General features: G+C 40.1%; 2 protein-coding genes across 3 annotated transcripts in view; one reads left to right on the top strand and one right to left on the bottom strand.

The window, feature by feature from the left end:
* Positions 1-249: 249 nt before the first annotated feature.
* LTC4S (leukotriene C4 synthase) lies at positions 250-14,395 on the top strand. Its single transcript, XM_026696582.2, has 5 exons — positions 250-553; positions 4,191-4,290; positions 8,105-8,175; positions 10,438-10,519; positions 12,081-14,395. The coding sequence occupies exons 1-5, from the start codon at positions 496-498 to the stop codon at positions 12,172-12,174; spliced, it is 405 nt and encodes a 134-aa protein (XP_026552367.1). The 5' UTR covers positions 250-495; the 3' UTR covers positions 12,175-14,395.
* Positions 14,396-15,876: 1,481 nt separating this feature from the next.
* Positions 15,877-20,956, bottom strand: part of MGAT4B (alpha-1,3-mannosyl-glycoprotein 4-beta-N-acetylglucosaminyltransferase B) — a 116,269-nt gene continuing 111,189 nt past the window's right edge. For both annotated transcript variants that reach the window (XM_087924306.1, XM_026696580.2), the window contains 2 exons: positions 20,138-20,250; positions 15,877-17,226 (listed from right to left, as the gene is read on the bottom strand). In XM_087924306.1, coding sequence (XP_087780432.1) covers positions 17,203-17,226; positions 20,138-20,250 — 137 coding nt within the window. In that variant the 3' untranslated portion in view covers positions 15,877-17,202. The remainder of the gene's footprint in view (positions 17,227-20,137; positions 20,251-20,956) is intronic.

Genomic DNA, 20,956 nt, shown 5'->3' with positions numbered 1-20,956 from the left:
ATTTGCATTGCTTTAGCCAGAAAGAATAACAAGGTTAATGTGGGGGAAGAGTGTTCCTTATCATCCCCTTTGCCTGGTTCCTCAACTTTCTTTGTGTGATTGGTTGAGCAACTATGTTCCAAAAGATAGCATAGAAATGGACCAGTTTTTGTAATCTGCTCCATAAAAAGGCTACTTATAAGCAATGTTATAAAATGTTCAGATGATCACTTCTCCCAGACATAAAAGGGCAAGCTGCAAGAAACGTTTGCTTTTATAAGCCCACAAAGCTTATCTTTTCTCCAAAGAAAAACATAATTGATGTACATGTTGGGATCCATTTATAGCACCAGCGAGCAAGGAGTTAACTAACCAGCCCTTTAAAAGAGGAAATGAAGGCGTCCACTGTCTAATTATACTGAAAGCACTGCACAATTATGACTAAAAGCAGAGAAGTATCAAGGAGTGTCTAACTTTGAGCTGATTTACTTTCCTGGTGCCTTTTGAAGATTTAAGATGTTGCACAATATAGCTCTGCTGTCCACTGTTACTGTTTTGGGTGTGCTGGAACAAGGTAAGGGATGCATTCTGCTGTTACAGAAACAAATTGAACGTAGCTTTACACACTGTAAATAAAACCTGGGTTGTTAAGCTATGAGATGTATATTGTATAAGAAATTTAGCAGTAGGTTAGCCACAGAGCCAAAATGATTTGTGATATTCTAGTAAGTCTTTTATAAAAGTAAAAAGTAGCTCATGGTTCCTTTCAACTATTTGGAGGGGCAAAAGCCAAAGACTGGGTTATAGAAACAGTGATTGTGTATTGCCAGTAGTAGAGATGTTTAGTTTGTCTAGTACGAGAACAAAAACTAGAAAAAGAAAATACTTCTCCCCAAATCAAGGGAACATTTTGCTATTAAATGTAACCTTATTCCATAAAGCACCTTCTTGAGTTCAATGGGACACAATTTAAGCAGGGGACAAGCCCCAGAAGATAAACCAAACTATTGTACTGTACTCAGTAAGATAAACATAACTTTTTGTGTGAAGTTGAGATGCGAAAGCCATCCTTTGCTTGCAGCCTCTCTCATATTGCAGAATGTTTTTCTGCCACGTGCTCTGTTTCTCCCCATTGCCCATTTTATAACTGTCTCACTCCAATGGGACTAGCCTGCCCTACTTGTGCTGGCAGAAGGGGCATGCTGTGGAACCTATCAGTCAACTTCAGCTGGTGGGGGGTCCAGAAGAAGAACCTGTCCTGCTATGGATTTTGCCCTCTGGAACTTCATGGTCCCTGAGGCGACATCCGCATCCACCCTTTTGGCCTTCTGGAAGGGCATGAAGACCTGGCTGTGCCAAATGACCTGGAGCTCCAATGGGGATGTGGCATTTTGGAGATGGCTAATGGGGTAGATAACACCCCAGTCACCCCACCTCCTCCCTTCCTATCCACCTTGGTCAATTTAATTTTAATTGAATTTTGAATTTAAGATTTCTATGTATTGCTTTAATGTTTTACACCATCGTTTTATTGAATGGTTATACACTGCTTAGAATCACCTTTGGTGGGATGGGAAACATATTTAACGAATAATTTTATGGAATCATAGACTGGAAGAGTTGGAATTTACCTTGGAGATCACCTAGCCCAAGTGCCTAATCAATACCCAAAATCCATTGCCAGGGCATTCCTAGCCGAAAGCTACCTAGTCACCCACCATTTAAATGCCCCGAGGAAAGATATCACCACCTCCCAAAGCAGTCTGTTCTGTTGCCAAACAATTTAACTGTTTAGCATTTATTTTTCCTGCTATCTAGCCAAAATTTACTTCTTTATAATTTAAATCCACCCTATTCTGTACTCTTGAGTACTTCTGTCCCATTTTCTACATAAGAACTTTTCAGTTATTGAATAACTATCAAGTCTTCACACATTCTTCTCTCCTGAAAGATAAACATCCCCAACTGCTCCTCTTGAGTTTTTCTGGCCAGGTTTCTTATTGTCTTGGTTACTCCTCTTCTGGACCCACTCCAGTGAGTCAACTGTTCTTCCTAAGTTGCTGGACCCACAACTGGCCCTAATATTCTTGGGGCTGTTTAACAAATGCAGAACCAAAAGGACAAAGAACAACCATTTTTCTATTGCCCTTTCTCATACTTGCCCTGGGCAGATTACAAGGCTGGTGAAAAAGAAAAGATGGAAGTTGTGAGGAGAATATTGGTTTGGGACAAAGTTCCCTAAGTGTGCTGTGTTGGAGCTTTCCCTTCAGGTGACAACCAAGAGGAGGTAATAAGGAAAGCTGTCCTGAAATATGCTTTATGTTTCCTACGATATCTTGGCAGACTTCAAATTCAATACAGCAATTGATCCATGTGTACCAATGTATTTGATACCCTCTGTTTCCCTTCTTCTTGCATATAACAATACCTTGTCTAACATTTCCTAGTGTAACCTGACTCTGCACATCACAGTGAACAGCAATTCAAAACATATTAATAAAATGCACCTTTAAACGAAATGTTCGTTTTTATTTGGGTTTGAACCTGGGGTGGTTTTAATACTCAAATATTGCACTTTTTTAATGCTATGGTTTTAATTTCCATTTGAGGATTAAAAATGGAAAGAAGCATAGATCATATCACACTATAAATTTGTGTAAGGCTGCAAATTACAACTTGTTTTCTGGCTTCTGTTACGGATTTTGATTTCAGCATTTTACTGGAATGTTTTACTGACTGACTTGCTATTTAGAGGTCACTAAAGGGTTTCTTGCCACTCCCAAATGGTTGGAATGCAATGCTCGTCTTTTAGAATTGCCCCCAGTCTGAGGGAAGAGTGCAGTTTTTAAAGGTGTGGAGTCAAAGCTTTGCAATTTGTTCCTTCCAGTTTGTTCCTACAATTTGAATATTAGCATATGAAGTGGTTAGGTAAAACACAAACACACACTTGGTTAAACATTTCTAGGGACACCTTTGTCGGTATTTTTGTCATGTTTTCTTTAATTTTCACTTGTGGTGTTGATATATAATATTTTTTAAAAAACACATTACATTAACCCTTTAAAATGGCATGTTTGTGGGCTCTAGGGGTGATAAAATATATTGTTTTATTTATTTCAAGTGTTTCTTAAAGGCTCCACAACTATTAGTTATAAGGCTACATGCAAAAGAAATATGGTCTTTTAAATTTAAAATATAAAATATAAAATGAAACATTGAAATAGATGCCACATTTTTAAAAAAATACAGCAGAAATAAAGTTAAATAACATCATAGGACAGCAGCAGAAAAGAGAAATGACAGGAGAGGAAAGAGTTTTCAGAGGTGGGGGTGGATGAGTTTCCCCACTTGGGAAGGGATGGTCTCATTGAAGGTAATCTTCCACTCTTGCTCAACACAAGAGTCTGGGCCTCTACTCTGTCAATCATCTTCCTAGCCATTGAAGAATCTGCCATAGCAGATTGCCCATAGCAAGTAAGCCAAAGCAAAAGTGCCTGGTCTAGTGGTGAAAGCACCAGACTAGAAAGTGAGCGATTATGAGTTCTAGTCCCTCTTTAGATGTGAAAGCCAGATGGGTAACTTTGGGCCAGTCTTTCTCACAACCCAATCTACCTCACAGGATTGTTGTGGTAGGGAAAATACGAGGAGGAAGTACTAGGTTATTGAGTTATTTGTAAAAATAATAAAGGCAGGATACAAAAAAAAAAACCCATTTCCTTCTTCTGACCCTGTAGTGTCTATTCAGGGTAGAGTTATTGCTACTAGATGGAGATGAGATTTACTGGCCAGATGCCCTTCCTGACACCTACATGGGAGTTCTCAGCAGATATTTTTTATTCGCACCTTAGGAAAGAAACATCTGCTGCTACCTAGGATTGAACCCTCAACCTTTTGAGTTGGAGGCAAGAGTCTTCACCATTAGGTCTATAGAAATAAATAGAATAAAATGTGCACAAATGTAAAATAGAATCCTTTTGCAGAAATGTGGGTACTTTGACCACTTGAAGGTAAAGTTCTATCCATCCTATTAATGTTGAAAGGGAAGAAGAAGCCGATAAGAATCAAATGATGTCTGGGGGTCCTTCTGAGGCTTTCTTGGGTTCTGCTCTTGTGTATTCAGTGTGAGCTGTGTTTGCTGATACAAATGACTGAGCTGTTTTCCTTCACAAGGAGAAATAATGAGCTTTTCTTTACCTTTTGTTTACCTCCAGCCTATTTTGCCATTCAGGTGATCGCCTTTCGGAGGAAGTTCAAAGTCTCTCCTCCCATCATTTCAGGCCCACCAGAATTTGAAAGGATCTTCAGAGCACAGTAAGTTAAATTCTGTTTTTTTTTTAAAAAAGAATATGTGTTGCGTTTGAAATGCATTTAAGAAGAAACAAAGTATTCCCTTTCAAGGTAAATGATGTTATGCAAAGTTCATAAAAGATGGAAAAACTCAAATAAGATGAACTGGGGAGAGGGAGAGAAGAAAGCATAACTAGATCTAGTTTATAGTAACATGTTTGCTACAGCTTTTCATGGTTTTCTGACTTGGTGACTTCATGCTTTTTGTTCTTTAAAAGTACTCTTTTTTCTCTTTTTTTTTAGGATTTCATCCACTCCATCCAACTGTGACTTTCTCAGCTTTCTTCCTCTCAATCACTTGACTCTCTCTTCATATATTTCCTCTGTGGTTTGATTTTCATTCGTTCTGTCTGTATGGTCAAGCCACGTCAGATTTCTTTTTTATTCCGAGGCCTTGCTACTACATTCAACTTCCTTTCATTTTTCTGATGAATTTATTTTCAGACCACAGTCTTGAAATCAACTTTGGGCATTAAAATGTCACCCTTCTAATTCTAGACCAAGGGGAGGATTTTGACAAATATTGGTTATGTGGAGTAATTGGGAAGTCTGGGGAATGCCTCTGGCCTCTTCCTCTATTTTGGTTTCCACAAATGTGTTCAAACTGTGTTAGAGTATTGCACATTCTAAGCAGAAAATGCCCGTAACAATTCTCTCTAATGACATAAGATGGAACACAATGTTCAGAAGTTTAGAAGAACAGAGTTTGAAGGGACCTTGGAAGTCTTCTAAGGTCAAGCAGGAGACCTATTACCATTCCAGACAGGTAGCATTCCAGTCTCTTCTTAAATGCCTCCAGGGATGAAGCACCCACAACTTCTGGAGGCAAGCTGTTCCACTGGTTAATTGTCCTCACTGTTAAGAAGTTTCTTTTTAATTTCAGGTTGCTTCTCTCTTTGATTAGGTTCCACCCAATGTTTCTTGTCTTATCTTCTGGTGAGTTTGGTGACTGCTATGATGTCACCCCAATCCTTCTTTTCACTAGAAAATGTGCTCCTTCCTCACATTTTCGAGAGAACATAATTTCAGAAGCAAAGCTTTAGAGTCAGTCTAGTTGCTAAAGCATCAGGCTAGAAACCAGGAGGCTGTGAGTTCTAATCCTACCCTGGCAAGAAGTCTGGCAGGAGACTTTGGACTGGTCAGCCCAACCTATCTCAAGGGATTTTTGTGGGGAAAAGAGGAGGAGGAGGAGGAAGGAATCTTAGGTATCCTCACTGCCTTAAGTTAATCATAAAAATAATAACAGTGGGATATAAATAAATAATTATTCAAGGCATGGTAAAGCTTTTCATGAGTGGCTAATGGTAGCTGTCCTGCCTAATTTCCACATGGCTGTAACTGTGTTTGGTGAGAAAAGGTAAACACATAAAGGTTCTCATAACAAAAAGCTGTTTTGTGATAACTAACTGCAGTCTACACATTTCAGGCAAACATCCATCTCCTTTCCAAAGTACCAATGGGAGAGGCTGATTTGCACTCAGCAAAGAGAGAGAGGAAATGAGAGCGTTGTTTTCAAGGCTGTGGCTTTTTTTTTTTTTTTTTGCTAAAATAACCTGCTTTCCATAGCTTGTTCAAAATATGGGATGCTCCAGATAACCTGCTCCAACATGGGGCAGCCTTCAAATTTCCTAGCCAGCATGACCTCTGCTGGGAATTCTGGGAGGTGATGCCCACACATCTGGAGGGTGGTCAGGGTGAGAAACACAGCCCCAGACCCATCAAGTCAAATAAAAGTGTCCAGTTCCTTGCATCTGTTCATAAACTGAAGCATTTGTTGTTTGCTGTTGTGGGAAGAAAAATCTGGCCCAGTTCCAAACTGGGAGAAAGACACTAGAAATAAAATCAAGGCTGGCTGGTTGGAAGGAAAGGCTTCCAGAAACTTCAGTGATAGCAGCATGTTTCTGGAGTGGCTCACAATGGCTGAGTGAGTGGATGGGTCTTTATAGGATTCTGGGGTTTTGTGACTGAGATGCTCTAATAGCTTTATACAGTAGAGTGAGCCTTGTGTCTTTTACAAGCCTTTTGGCTGAAGGTGTTTTGTTTATGAATAGATTGGCCCAGTCTTTCTGAATAGATACAAAATCTGCATTCCTAAAGCCAGCCTCTTCAACCTCTTACAAGCTGGCAGGAAAACTGGGGCTGCTCTCTGCCTTTCTTAAGATTTTTCTCCGTTTCTCCTTGGGGAAATGTAATATTCTGCCTCTTTTAATATTATCTCAAATATTTAACTCTCGAGGTGGTGGGGGTGCTTCCCACACTAGCTTTAAAATCAATGGACTGAATTTTCAAACTACTCTCTTCTGATTTTGGCTCTTCCAATGAGAGGTGCACTTACTAATCATCTGTTTGAATTATTGCCACAAGATATTTCTAAGATGACTGGCAGCTCCAAAATGTGATTTTGATTGGTTCAAACTGCTGCCAGAGGAAATATATATTCCATTCATACTGAGTGAACTGCACTGACTTCTTGCTGATTTCTTGACATCATTTAACTTGCTATTAATCCTTGCAGTTCAGCCTCACTCACAGATCAGCTGATGAAGTTCTGTTTTCATCTTCCTGTTTTGTCATTTGGTTAGGGAGAGCTTTTTCTTGGAAATACTTACACTTTTCAAATTTACCCTCTAGGACAAGTTACTTAAAATTGTTTCACTTTTCTTTGAAGGGAGGAAATGATCAAAAGGTCAGATCAGGTCAGAAAATGAAACTCCTTCTATCTGATCTATTGCAGCTCAGGTAGTATTAAATAAGGTAGGTAGGAGGCCATACATGGAAGTGAGCAGTTCTGCTTCCTTTATGCCAGTGTTGGAACAGAAACCAGCTTCCCGTATTCACCTACAAGATCCTCCATGCTAGACACCATGATCTAACAGACATATCACTCTCCCATTTAGTGGTACCTTATCTACAATTGGAGACTCAATTTTGAGTGCCTTTGACATGCTTTGGCAATAAACTCTAGAATATGGGATTTTTTTAAAAAAAATAATAGAACCACCTCCCCCACCACCCCCAACCTGCAACAGCTAGGGAATACCATCTTCAAATGGGCTACAAATGCTTACTTTGTTATCTTTCCAGCAGCAGACAAAGCTCATTTGATTTTCCTTCACCTCTTAATTGCCTTGTGTGCAGAGTATTTTATTCTTGTGATGCTTCCTTGTAACTATTTTTGTTGCCAAAAGAGACTCTGCTACAGAATGATAAAGATTAGAACCAATTACGAGCAATTCCTCTTCAAAACTTATCTTTTCTATAAAACCTCTGAGGCAAATCTACAGTTTCTATGTAATTATCTCAATACTGTAAATATCACATCTTCAGGTTTTTTTTAACCTCCATTTCAGTCCCATTTTTTTCCTTGTCTCTATAATTTAGAATGTAAGCCCACTCTTAAAAGGAAAACCTTTTATTTCTATAATCAAAATGAATTTTCAATTGTTACCACCCACCGGGCATGCAATTCAGCAATAAGGATACAAACATAGTGATTTTTTTTTTTTAGACTGGAACAAAAAAAATCCACTTTTCAGAAGTAGGGAAATAATGCATGGTTGCAAAAATATTGTGGCTGCAAAACTGCATAGATGGAAGTGTGTACATGTGTTTGTCTATAGTGGTTTGAGATGAATTTGTGATTGGATGCAGAAATGGGCTAAAATGACCATAGAGGTCCAGAAAATGAGAATCGGAGCAAATCTGACAGATTTATTCAGTCCCAATTATTTTTTCCCCATCAGTGGCAATCTGATTGTTTTCTCCTTTGTTTTACCAGAGCAAACTGCTCAGAATATTTCCCAATATTTCTGTCCCTGTTATGGGTGGCTGGAATCTTTTCCCATCAAGGTAAGAAATAAAATCCTAATTCAGAATCACTCAACTGCAATGTCCTTTCTGCAGGTAAAACTATGGAATAATAAGTGAGAAGCTGAGAACGTTTTAAAAGACCTCCACAGCTTTTTTGTTTTTTTTTTTATTGTTAATGTTTATCTAATGTAACTGCATTGCAAATAAAGAGTTAAGTATTAAACGCTGGTAGCTGGGTAGAGTTCTAATCAAGGCAGGCACCACGCTTGCAGTGGAAGAGATGATGGGCCTTGGGTTTCCCTGGAGTATTTTCTGTACCTACTACTTGCTATCACCTGCACAAAGGCTCCCACTTCTCTTGTTTGCCTCAAAATGCTGTGGGGCATCTATGGCAACCTGATGCTTCCCACTGTTCATCTAAAATGCACCACTTGTAAATGATGTAACAGGCCAACACACGTGATTAGAGTTAGTCCTCAACTTACGACCACAATTGAGACCAAAATTGGTTGCTGAGCGAGACGTTTGTGAATTTTGCCCCATTTTACAACTTTTCTTGCCGCAGTTGTTAAGGGGATCAGAGAAGTTGTTAAGCTAGTAACATGGTTATTAAGTGAATCTGGATTCCCCATTGACGTTGTCTGTCAGAAGGTCACAAAATGAGACCACATGATCCCAGGACATTGCAACCATCATAAATGTGAGTCAGTTGCCAAGCACCTGAATTTTGATCATGTGACTATGGGGATGCTGCAATGGTTATAAGTATGAAAAACAGTCATGTCACTTTTTTAGTACTATTGTAACTTTGAACAGTCACTAAATGAATTGTTGTAAGTTGAGAACTAATTGTATGTGTGAGATACTATTACTACTGAAGTATGCAGTTATTGTGTCTTGCCATACTCCCAGATTTGTCAGAGGTTTCATGAGGAGTTTGGGTAAAACAGATCCCATCTGCATCAGGCTAATGTAAGGAAGAACAAACACTATATTCTATAGGCTCAAGCTACATGGGAAGCCAAGAATTAATGCTATTGCTTCTTCCTAAAAATCTTTACAGTTGTGCTGATATATAATCGGAGGATCCAGGGGAGGGATTCAAATTTTTTAACAACTGGTTCTGTGGGCGTGGCTTAGGTGGTGGGCGTGGCTTGGTGGTCATGTTATTGGCTGGGCGTGGCCAACTCAATATCACTCACTTCGAGGCATGCATCTCCTCGCCTAGCCTCTCATGACTGTGGAGATGCTGCAACAGTCGTAAGTGTGAAAAATGGTCATAAGTCACTATTTCAGTGCCATTCTAACTTTGAATGGTCACTCCACACAAGCAAAGTACCAGCAAAGGAGGAGAAAAAAAACTCCAGAGAAGTTCCAGAGACAGGAAGTCTAGTCCTGCCAAGAATGTAATAAGGGTTAACGGAGAGGCAGTTTCTGTAAGCAACAACAGAATGTTTCCTTCCTGCCTTCCTTACAGGATTAGCCCAGTTTTATTCTAACAACCGGTTCTCTGAACTACTTAGAATGTTAACAACTGGTTCTAGCAAATAGGTGCGAACTGGTAGAATCCCAACTCTGGGAGGATCTAGATAATAGTACTCCTTTACATGATTTAATTCCCACAGACCTGGCTACATTAAGTCTGTCAAAGCAAGCAGCAAAGCAAGAACATCTTTGGTGTTTTTCTTTCCAAATATGTTTATGATATTGGTTTTGTTAATGTCCCCCCCGCCCCATTTTTCAGAAAGGTATACTTCCTAGAGTCACTTTGGCAATTGAGACAGTTTACAAAGAAATTAATTAAAATATAAAGTTGATAAGAGAAATTGCGATTTAAGGTTTCTTTTAATAATTTGTCAGTTGTCACAAAAGATCTTTTTTAGCAGTGACTTTTGCAGAATTTTACTGTATGTTTCATTGTTAAGGCAAGGCCGGTGGGAGTCCCTTTAAACTGTAAAAGTGTCTGCCACCCCAAGTAGCTGGTGGATGAGTATCTAAGCAATTTTGTTTTTTGGCTGGGGAAAAGACAAAACTATCCCCTTCACTGTGTGTGTGTGTGTGTGTGTGTGTGTGTGTGTATTTAGTAGTGGTAATTATGCCTCCCTTAACACTCCATCAATGCAAAAATGATTATGTATCCCAGCATCAGTCTGCAAACCTGATTTGCTGTATTTGTGTCCTGCCCTTGAGTTGCCTCAGGAAAAACTTTTTTTTAAGAAAAAAAAAGCCCTTTGTTGTATTTCTTATTGAAATTAGTATTTGATAAACTTTCTAAATACCTGATTACTTCTTTCTCTGTAGTTTTGGCTGCATTCTGTGGAGTAATTTACCTGTATGCTCGCTATCAATACTTTAGAGGATATGCACATTCTGCTGAAAGAAGGTGAGGAATCCTTGTGTGAAATACCTCAAGTAGGCTGTCTTTCAGAGGAGTAATTTTTTTGATGTTCAAACTAGATTTTGTAGCCTTGAGAGCAACGCAGATCCATCTCTGCTTTAGGCTAAAGGCAGGTAACACAGTGTAAGATGTTTTCCAGTACAAAAACCACCCCTTGCATAAAACAAATTAGGTGATTTTCCCCCCTCCCCTAACTTCCTGTCTCCTAATAGCCCCCAGGAATATATTAATTTTATATTTAACCCCATGAGCTCTCAAGGAGTATAGATTTGACAAAGATTAAGCACTTTGTTGATAATTAAGACAAAGAAAACACAGCATCTCGGAACATCTCTTTAATTCCACATCAATGGTGGGGAATTTGGCCCCTTTATGACTTGTGGACCAACTTCCTCAGGAATTCTGGGAGTTGAAGTCTACAAGTCATAAAGGGGCCATAATTTCCCACCCTTGTTCTATATCATTTACCCCTTATAATGTTTTAAGAAAAGAAAAGAAACTGCCAGAAACTGCCTATCATTCTGTGGTTAGTCCTAGAAGATAAGATGCATTTCTATAATCTAGGTCACGGGTTGCCAACCTTTTGGACCTCAGGGTCCACCAAACTCATAATTTAAATCCCGCAGACCAGAGACCCTGGGAAAATCCCCAAAAAAGTCATCAAGAAAATTCCCCACCCCGTGTTCCTACCAATCGATCGTTCTTTATTTGGGATTTCAGGATACTGTCTCTAGCTCCGTTCTCGGGGGGAGGGGGGAGAGACTTTTGGCTTCATGCAAGGAAAGCAGCAGAAGCAGCAGAAGTCTTTCTTTCTCTCCCCCAAACTCCACCAGAAATGAGTCTTTGCTGGCACAGCCTCTTGGAGCAGGATGCCTCGCAGGGTTCCAAAGACTCATTTCTGGTGGAAAGACAGACTTTTGCTGCTTTCCTTGCATGCAGCCAAAAGAAGAAGAAAGAAGCAGAAAGAAGCAGTGGCCAGGCCAGGCACATGGGGCAAGTTTCCCCCTCCATCCTTTCCCCCCTCCCCTCACTACCTCGTGTTGTTTACAATGCGATGCAAGCCTTGTGTTCCCACAGGCCATGTGGGCGGCACAGCCTTGTGTTCTGCGAAGCCTGGATGAATTGCTTTGGGAGGTGCTTTGGGGCTGACATTTCTCTGCGGGCCACCAACATTTTCTCATGGACCACCAGTGGTCCCCAGCCCACTGGTTGACGAGCACTGATACAGGTAGAATATCCCATGTCTGGTGAACTTGGAAAGACAAATGTTTGGACTTGAGAGGTTATTTTGGGAAAAACAATCAAAGCCAAGGATGTGGGTTCAGTTTGTTACCATCCCACAACACTAGTAGTTGCAAGTCAGTCAGTTGATTTTGCTAAATGGCATTTTTTAAATCTTTCCCCAGTAATGCAGCTCATATCTGCAGGGTTTGTCTCAGTCTATTTACCAGGTTACTATGAAAGTTATTTGTGAGAACACTGGCATTACTGTGGCAACAGCTAGCCTCAATTAACTCTAGCTGTTTTTTTCTCTCTATTTGCACAGATTGGGCCCCATGTATTTCAGCGCTGCAGTTCTTTTCATTCTTATTGGCTTGTCCATGGTGGGATTACTCGTCCATTTTGTGCGATACTTCTGATTTCTCAACAGTGCTTTGAAATCCCTTTCAACTGACAAAATACTCAGTGATTTGCGCCTTAGTTGTCAACTTTCATTTCTCCTTTTTCCCCCCAAATTAAAATAGTTTTGCACACCAGCCTTTTCAAACTATAATTTTATAGAAATCTATTTTTGTTTTCTGTTAATGTTTCCCCATAGTGGTATTGTTATATCTATTTCCTGTGGTTAAAAAAAAAAAAGTTAAGTTGTAACAGATATACTTACAAAGTAAAATTCTGAATAATACATGATATACCATTAGGCTAGTCTGATGCTTTGAACAAGGACCGTGAGGTATCAAGGTTTGGATTTAGTGCTGTTGGAATCAAAGGCTTATATTAAGATGTTATGCTCACGTTATACTGGAAGACAACCAGAATTAAATTAGTCAAACTAATTTGAAATGATTGGTTAGGAACCATGGATGAAACTGAGGTTTCTTTTAAAGAACCCTTATTGGGCTTTTCTCAGAAAAGGCACATCCAGTTGCAGGAATTGGGTTAGATATGAATAAGCTGATGAAAAGGTTTACTTTTTTATTGTAGTTTTCAATTATTAAGCTAATTTTGTCTTCATTATTATTCTAATTGTTTTCACCTCACAGGAGGTTGTTAGTTCAATCCTAGGTAGCTTTGACAGATATTTCTCTCTGTGGGTGTAATGAGAAAATATCTGCTGTGAGCTCCGCATAGGCAGTGGGAAGGGCATCTGGCCATTTAAATGCTCAGCTCCATTCAGTTGCCCCGACCCAACACGATGAAAGGGACTAAGGGGTCATTAAAAGAAAAAGAAAAATCTAATTGTCTCGATTTTATTCTTTTCTCTCTCATTTTCATATTGTTTGAAAAGAGTTAAAAGAGTACCTATAATTCCCAATCCTTTAACTATAGCTCCATCCCACATACTGGGGTGGATCCAATCTGGTGAAGGAAGAGTCAAGTCCTAGGAGACACTATTATGGAGTGACTTGGGGCTTCTTTATCCTCTTTACTACCATGCGAAGTTGGAAGAAGTCATGGAAGTTCACAATGTGGTGAATATACTGATGATCCCCATCTCCATTTTGGGCAAATTGAAGAAGCAGAAGGTATCCTGTGCAGTGCCTAGAGGCTGTCAGGATTTGGATGTGGAGAAACGGGCTCACAATCCATCAAAACACCTGCTAATTTAGAAGCCAATATTTTCTATGTAACATTTTAAAGCTTATTGAAGTTAAACCACAGGGAGAACAGATGGGCAACTTGAGAATCCTGCTGAATTCATGTCTATGGTGATTCTCAGTCATCCAGGTCATGGTTGTCTCAAAGGTGCTTTTCAAAAGGCAACTAGACTGGTTTTGTTTTTTCCATGAAGATGCTTCACTTTTCATCCAAGAAGCTTTCTCAGTTCAGAACCAAAGTGAACTGAACTGAAGAACTGAGGAAACTTCTTAGATGAGAAGTGAAACATCTTCAAGGGGAAAAAAACAAGTCCAGTTGCCTTTTGAAAAGCACCTTTGGGACTCCTGAAGTTATAGTACCCTCTAGAGGAGCAGTTGGCCATGACTAAGAAAACCTTTGCTTAGCTTAAGCTAAGGTACCAGATTAATGGAGGTCCCACTGGAAGATTGGCAAGGTAGAAATGTAGCAATGTGTGCCAAATTCTATATTTTTATGTAATAGCTGCACAGTGAAATGCATTTCAGTATTTGGCAAACTAGTTCAGTTAACTTCGAACTTCAAAATACTGATAGAACTCTCTGTTCTTGGCTAGAATCACCTGATGTAAACAAGGCACTGCTTGCCCTTGTGTGGCCTTTCAAGGATAAGAGAAGATAAAAGGCAAACTTCTCCTTGTTCTTGGTAAGGATAGGTGGACAATCGGATAACATACAACAATCCACACTGTTCTTGGCAGAGATGAGCAGACATACTGTATAGAGGTGTGATTACAAGGGCTTCTGATTGGTTTTTATATAGTAGATCATAGGTATATGATCTACTGTATAAAAACCAATCAGAAGCCCTTGTAGAGTGGAACTTTAGAACAGACCAAATCTGGGAGTTAATGTACATTTGCTGACCTGGAGAAGTTTCCTGACTAACAGCAGAAATGCAAGGTTTCTTTGTCTTATACATTAGTATTATGCTCTTTGTAAGTTGTATTTGATCGTTTCTTCCTTTGTTTTTCATATTGCCTTGGAATAAAACCTTGATTATCCATATTATGTCCTTATTTCCCTTGAATCCAAAAGTAGATGCAGCTCAAACAGAGCAGCCACCTTCCTGCAATAGGATGTATGGGTAACTCTTGAGTTGTAATAGCAGTCAGGACTGCAATACTGATCACTGAGTGATGTGGTTGTGAAAGCAACAGCAATCCCAGTTAGTGTCATAACCCAGAGACTATGTGGGTCATTAAGAGAGGATTCAACTGAAATCCTAGGCAAACAGTGCTGCAGGAGGGTTCTGCTGAACATGGGTGAGATGGCAGGCACTTTGGAACATGGGTGGGTGGGTGGATGCTGTGGAATAGAAGATTCCTGGGACCTCATCCTCTGCAGAAGAACTCTTGGGAGAAAAAGGGTGGGGTTGACTTTGGCCTTCCCTGCTGGTTTCTCCTTTGACTCTGCTTGTGGGAAGCTGTCAGGGAAGAATGCAAACGAAGATCATGTGGCTATAGCTCACTAGCAATATTGCAATCATAACTTGGGCACCTGAGTGCTCAGATTGTGATTATATAATGGGGCGGGGGGGACATTGCAGTAGTCAGAACTCCCGATGACTAGTCATAAATCCCCCTTGCTCAGCGCCATCATAATTAAACAGAACTGACATAATCCAAGGACCAACTTTAGTGAGGACAGCAAGTCATAGTCGGGTCATCTCTTGTTTAAATTACTGTAATTCACTCTATCCAGGGTTGCCCTTGGCTGCTGAGCAAACATCAGCAGGTCTAAACTACAGCAGCCCATATTTATATTGATCAGTCCTATTACTGATAAATCACACCACTGAGTATCTGCTACAAAGGATATAAGCATGCACAAGCCTCTGATTTATCAAATCACTACCTGCCATTTGTATGCTACCTGCCTCTGTTTATATTTTCCCTTTCATATCTATTTGAGGCCCAGAAGGCTTTTGGAAATAAAAGTGATGCTGGAAGATAGCGGCGTATTTTAGGGCATGCCAGTTTCCTATTTCTTTTAATTAAAATAATGTCTTGGAAATATAAAATGTCAACTGAATCAGAAAGACTAGTGAGTGGCCTAAAGATGCCTAAAAATATACTGATATTCCCCCAGTGCTAAGTTGGGAATTGTACTTCTAGATCTTTTTGACAAATTGGAGAAATCGCTAGATTCAGACAAAGTTAACTAAGAGTTTTAAAAAATAGCAAACATGAAGTTGCAGTTCTTCTCACAAAATATGTTCCAGGTCTTTAAAATCTTACCGAAGAACTGAAAAATGACCAATATAAAAGATTTGATAAATTATAGGCCTGTTAGATTGCTTTGCTTAAATCGGTTGAAAAGAGTAACTTTAGTAACTTTCATGTCAGATAAATGTTCTGCAATTCAAGCAGAAAATTTTTCCCAGTGCCCAATACAGTAGATGAGATGGGCATTCAGTTGGATCCAGCAAGGCTGCTAGTTAAGTAAGATTATGCAAGTTCATGGCCTAGGAAAGATGAAGGTGAATTATAAATTATAAAAACATTTATTATGGGGAAAAAACACCTATCTTCTTGTTTATAATGGGTATTTTTAAGGAAGTAAAATGCCCAGTTTTGGTATGCTAATATTCTTCATATTGCACAGACACTGGCATGCAGAGAAAATGGCTAAGTTTTGCTTTTAATAGAAGTTTTCCCCCTTGCAAAAATATCTCTTGGCTAGCTATACCTTCATGCAAAAAGACAAATCATTCACATACTTATAATATACCTGCAAAATATTTTCAGTTTGTCAGAGTTATCTGCTTAAGGAAAATGCAGTAAAACACTTTCTACAGTGTACCTTTATATATATATGTGTGTGTGTGTGTGTGTGTCTGTGAGTGTATGTGTATTCACACACACACACACACTCTTGAAAAAAACCAAATGTATCCAATAATTAAAAAATACAGCACATGAAAGTAGTATAATGCATTCCAGTGTATAGTTAAAGACATCGGGTTTTTGCTTTAAACTCTAACCCCTATCCTTTGAGAATTGACCGAAAGTTTTCTTCTTTTTTAAAATTCACATCAACCGGTACATTACAGAGAGATGGATTTAAAGGGGTAAACTTTGTACTGATTCCCAAGGCATGAAGAGACTGGAGAGTTTAACATGATCTGTATTTATGAAAGAGGCAGGTTCAACCATGGGTGGCTCTTGCACGTTGTTGTTTTCTTTTTCTATCCCTGCCATTTGCCACCTCTGCAATTTTTGAGAAGGGTCCTCCTTTGCATTTTGTTTTCAGGTGTGGACACAGCAAAGGTTACTTGAAAAGTTGGAGGTCAAGTATTATTATATCTTGACTGTTTTCCATAAGTGCTCAACTGTCAAGTTTCGCTTTTGTTCGCTTCACATTCCATAAACCTGCACTTCTAAATGTACCTTTTAATGATACATTCTGGATTAAATGTTCAGGGAGGAAGAAAGAAATATAGGAACAAGACTCAAGAGAACAAAAAACAAACCTTCTACACTGAAAGTTCATCCCTATGTTTCTATGTTTGTGTTCTAGCTGCAAAGGCAACTGACTGTAAGGTAAGCCAGCAATGGTGCTTCTTGTAAGAGTCTCAGCACCCATGTGTGAAAAATTCTTCTCTTCCTCATTTAAGAATGGTAAGAAAACTCCAAGGTTCTCCCAAATTTCACCACAAGATTTTTCTTCCTGTTCTTGGGGCAGGAGGTGCTCTTTACGGATCTAGCTTCGCTTCATTAGTAGCCCATTCATTCTGATGCATCTTCACTGCCTTGGAAGAATGGAAGAGCTAGAAAGCCATTGGATATGTTACTCCCTGTATCTTCAAGGTCAGTCTGCTTTTTTCAGGAATATCTGAAAGTACATGAATAACAAAAGAAAGCTGATCAGAATTCAGCCAGTCAGCATTTGGGCTTATAAAGGATCTCTCTTACAAAAGAGTAAGTTGCATAACAAAACTACTGTCCAAACTACAAGTTATCTCTTTATGTATAATGTGGAAGGATATCATTATCTGACAGAGTTCAGTGGTTACTGTAAACCCTAAAATAGATCCAAATACTGCTTGTTTACAGAACATGCTGAATCATAAACTATGATTACAAGCCACAGTGGTTATGTTCATGTAACCACCTAAATGAAACACACAATGGCTTAATATGATGCCCTGGTTTACTTAACTTCTTAAAATGTAGTGTGCTGCTGACTTTCCTATAGTTGTTGTTTAAGTTATAGGGGTGGCTCTTAAATTTTATTGTATTAAACTTTATGGTGTCGTGACTATAACAACAGAACAATAATAGACTATCCAGAGCAACTTGGTAACCCCAAGTGTGATAATCTTATTACCGATATTATTAGATTCCCAATAGCTGTTGAAAGAATTAAATCTTCTCCAGCTGTGTGGGTTTTTTTTTTTGCATGCATTCCAGATGCCAATTCCTATCACCCCAGTCAGCTGTCTGGATATAAGGGAATTGGAACATTGCTAGGAACAGTGGGAGGGGAAGCTACTGTTGAAAGCCAAGTAGCCTCTGATAGCATGGCAGCTGATGAGGCTGCACCTAAGAAACGGTGCACTTCCACTGACCACAAACTACTAGATATAAATGCCACATGGAGCAAGCAACCAGATTTTTGTCCTTGAAGACAATATTTTTTCCCGCCATGTTCCTGATTGGCAATATAATAAGAATCTTCAAAGGTCAAGAAATGAAGGCGGGGGATGTTCTTGTAGACTATAGCCATAATGACCCAATGGCTTCAGTGACTTCATTGGATGAAATGGATCTTAGGACGCTCCTTCTAATCTCGAGCAACCATCTGGAGAGGTTTTCCTGGAAAGCAAAAGAACTTTCTAAAGCAGCAACTGGATTCTTTTTGCGGCAGGCGGTTAGCAGGTGTGTCAATTTCAGGAGCTTCCAAGGCCTGAGACAGGCAGGGGGAGGAAGACGGGAAAAGAACTACCAAACACTGGAGGAAAATGTGGCTGAGGTGCCAAGGCAAAGGGGACAAGAGGCTCCTCCTGGGACACTAGACATCTTCTTCTCCACAGATGTAGGGACTTGGTGTGTTGTGGCTCCGAGCAGGGTCTGCCTACTACTCCTGCCACCCTATGCCTTCATATTGGTGAAAGTAGCTGCCCAGCAAGAAGTAGATCAGAAGTGATTGTGAGTATAAGCATGTTATTTCTACCGGCAGCTTTCAAAAGTAGTGACCTCAATATCATGCTCTCTTTCTGGCTCCAAAGAAGGGCCCCTTTCTCCTCCTGATCAACTCTATAGCACAGGCACCTCCCCCTGAGAATCAGAACTCTAGGGAAGCTGCACTCCCACTCTTTCCATCTTTCAACTTCTGGCTATTGGCAACTGGGACACCACCCCTCTAATTTGCTCATGACCTACACTTTAAGAATCCCTGGTTTATGGCATTGTATGAGTAAATGTGCCATCTGGTAGACTTTGCTATTAAATCTTTTTTTCATAAATTATGCCTGTGACGCTTCCAGGTAGGCTGCATTTTCTAAGATAAGGAAACCAGAAAGATTACATTTAACTGCTTGGAGATTCATATTCATAACCATTTAAAGGCAGAAATAAAATCTATGAATGCACCAACCAGAAACGTCTACCTACAGCTGTGAAGAATGTCTGTGGACAAATGTTACGTACCAGTTCAGTACACAGAGTTAGTTTTCAGTTACTGATGATAATTGGGGCCAGAATTTCCATTGCTAAGTGACACGGTCATAAAATGCAATATTACCTGACTGCATCATTTAGCTATGACAATCCCAACATTCCCATTGCTGTTATTAAGCAAGGATTGTGGGTTTTTTAACTAAATCCCAGGCAGCTTACAAGAAGGCTAGCAGTCAGACAGTGGTGGAAGAACAGTGGGGTCGGGAGTTGCTTCTGCCAGCTGAGGGAGGTTGCGAAGAAGGGTGACTTGTTACTTTCCCTGCCATGTTCCCCATTAAATAGCCAGCAAGGAAAGTCACATGACTTGGCAATCACATGATGCTGCAACCATCATAAGTGCCAGCTGGTTGCCAAACATCCAAATCACATTCATGTGACCATGGGGGTGCTGGGATGGTCAGAACTTTGAGGACTGGTTGTAAGTCTCCTTTTCTGGAGCTGTCATAAGTTTGAACAGTGACTAAATAAGTGGTAAACCAAGGACTACCTATACACCCTGGAGACAATTGTTCCAAGTACCCACAGCAGCTGAGGCCTCCATGCGACACCACAGCTAATGTTATGGCCAGTTTGCAAAACCACCGAATCTCACCCCTGGCTGACCCCTCCCACCCTGCCCCACCCAGGAGTCCCCACCCGGCCCGTTCTGGATGTGAGGTAAGTGCAGTGCTTTCGTGGAGGCTCAGGAAGAGTGAAAAACGGGCCTCCCAGAAGTTCCAGAAGGATGGAAACAGGCCTGGTGGAGGCCGTTTTTGCCCTCCCGGAGGCTTGAGGAAAGCCTCTGGAGCCCGGGGAGTGAGAAAATGCTCCCCTCCACTGTGGTGCAGGAGGCCGACTAGGCCACACCCACCCAACAACCAGGCAGAGAACTCATTGCTGAAAGTTTTGAAGCCCACCTCTGGGTAAAGATGCAATTTTAGATGCTTTGGTGCATGGCTGGAATGAATAAACAATTCCTCCTTATTGTGCAGTCAGGTAAGGCTGCAACTGAAAGGACCCTGTGGGAGAAAACAGTGTTTGTACCCTCCTCCTCATTTAATAGCTTGACCAGAATGGCCAATTACCTCACTCAAGATTATCCACACGGGAGAGTCAGTCTGGATGGAGAGTCGTATTGCTTCCAGAGGGCCAAAGGAAGGGTCCACTTCTCCTTCAGCGATGCCCTTTGAAAACGAGCCTGTGAGAAGATAGATAGCAGGACTTTAGCCAGATATGAACTCTCTATGAACCTGTTCCAGCATAAGTAGCCATTCTTCTATATCACTAGGCAGGTTTTGGCACTTCCATTTCAATCAGTCTTGGGCACAATTTTAATTATGAAGCCACCATCTTCCTCTTTGAAGAAGAACTATATCAATATCTGCAATAGCTGGAGTTGATGTTTCCTTTATTTTGTCATGATGGACTCTTAATACTATGTTCTCTTTTTAAAGAAAATCTAGATCTCAATCAATTGTAATCCAATGAACAGATTATTATTATTAATTACTGTGTTTGCACAGATGCCATAGTGTCATGGGTTAGTGTTAACAGAACACACAGCACCCCGTGACATTCCTCAATAGGTATTGCATGTTGTTAGGTTAACTCACAAGTCCTGAACATTATCAGCTACATATCGCAGTTTAGGCAAAAGGCTCCCTACTGGGCTGGATTACAGCATTCTTTCCATCGGACCCCTTCCTTTCCAATGACTGCCAAGCAGGTGGCAGTGGAGGTAAATTTGTAGATGTGCTGTACAACTGTGTCCTTTATAAATGCCAAAAGAGGAAATGCTACTTGAATTTCTAGTACACTATATCTCAAGAGAACCTTTGCAAATGACAGATTTCTAGAGGTAAAAAGAACCTGCAAACAAAACAGAAGTTAGCCTGACAACATTG

Source organism: Pseudonaja textilis, chromosome 2 (genome assembly GCF_049901715.1).
Source record: "Pseudonaja textilis isolate UNSWEBS1 chromosome 2, rPseTex1.2, whole genome shotgun sequence".
Taxonomy (NCBI): Eukaryota; Metazoa; Chordata; class Lepidosauria; order Squamata; family Elapidae; genus Pseudonaja; species Pseudonaja textilis.
The sequence above is the reverse complement of the archived record's forward strand: the minus strand, read 5'-3'. Positions and strand labels throughout refer to the sequence as shown.

Coding starts and splice junctions, on each gene's coding strand:
- LTC4S (XM_026696582.2), top strand. CDS start 496: ATGTTGCACAATATAGCTCTGCTGTCCACTGTTACTGTTTTGGGTGTG. Junction 554..4,190: donor TTTGGGTGTGCTGGAACAAG/GTAAGGGATGCA, acceptor GTTTACCTCCAG/CCTATTTTGCCATTCAGGTG. Junction 10,520..12,080: donor GCACATTCTGCTGAAAGAAG/GTGAGGAATCCT, acceptor CTATTTGCACAG/ATTGGGCCCCATGTATTTCA.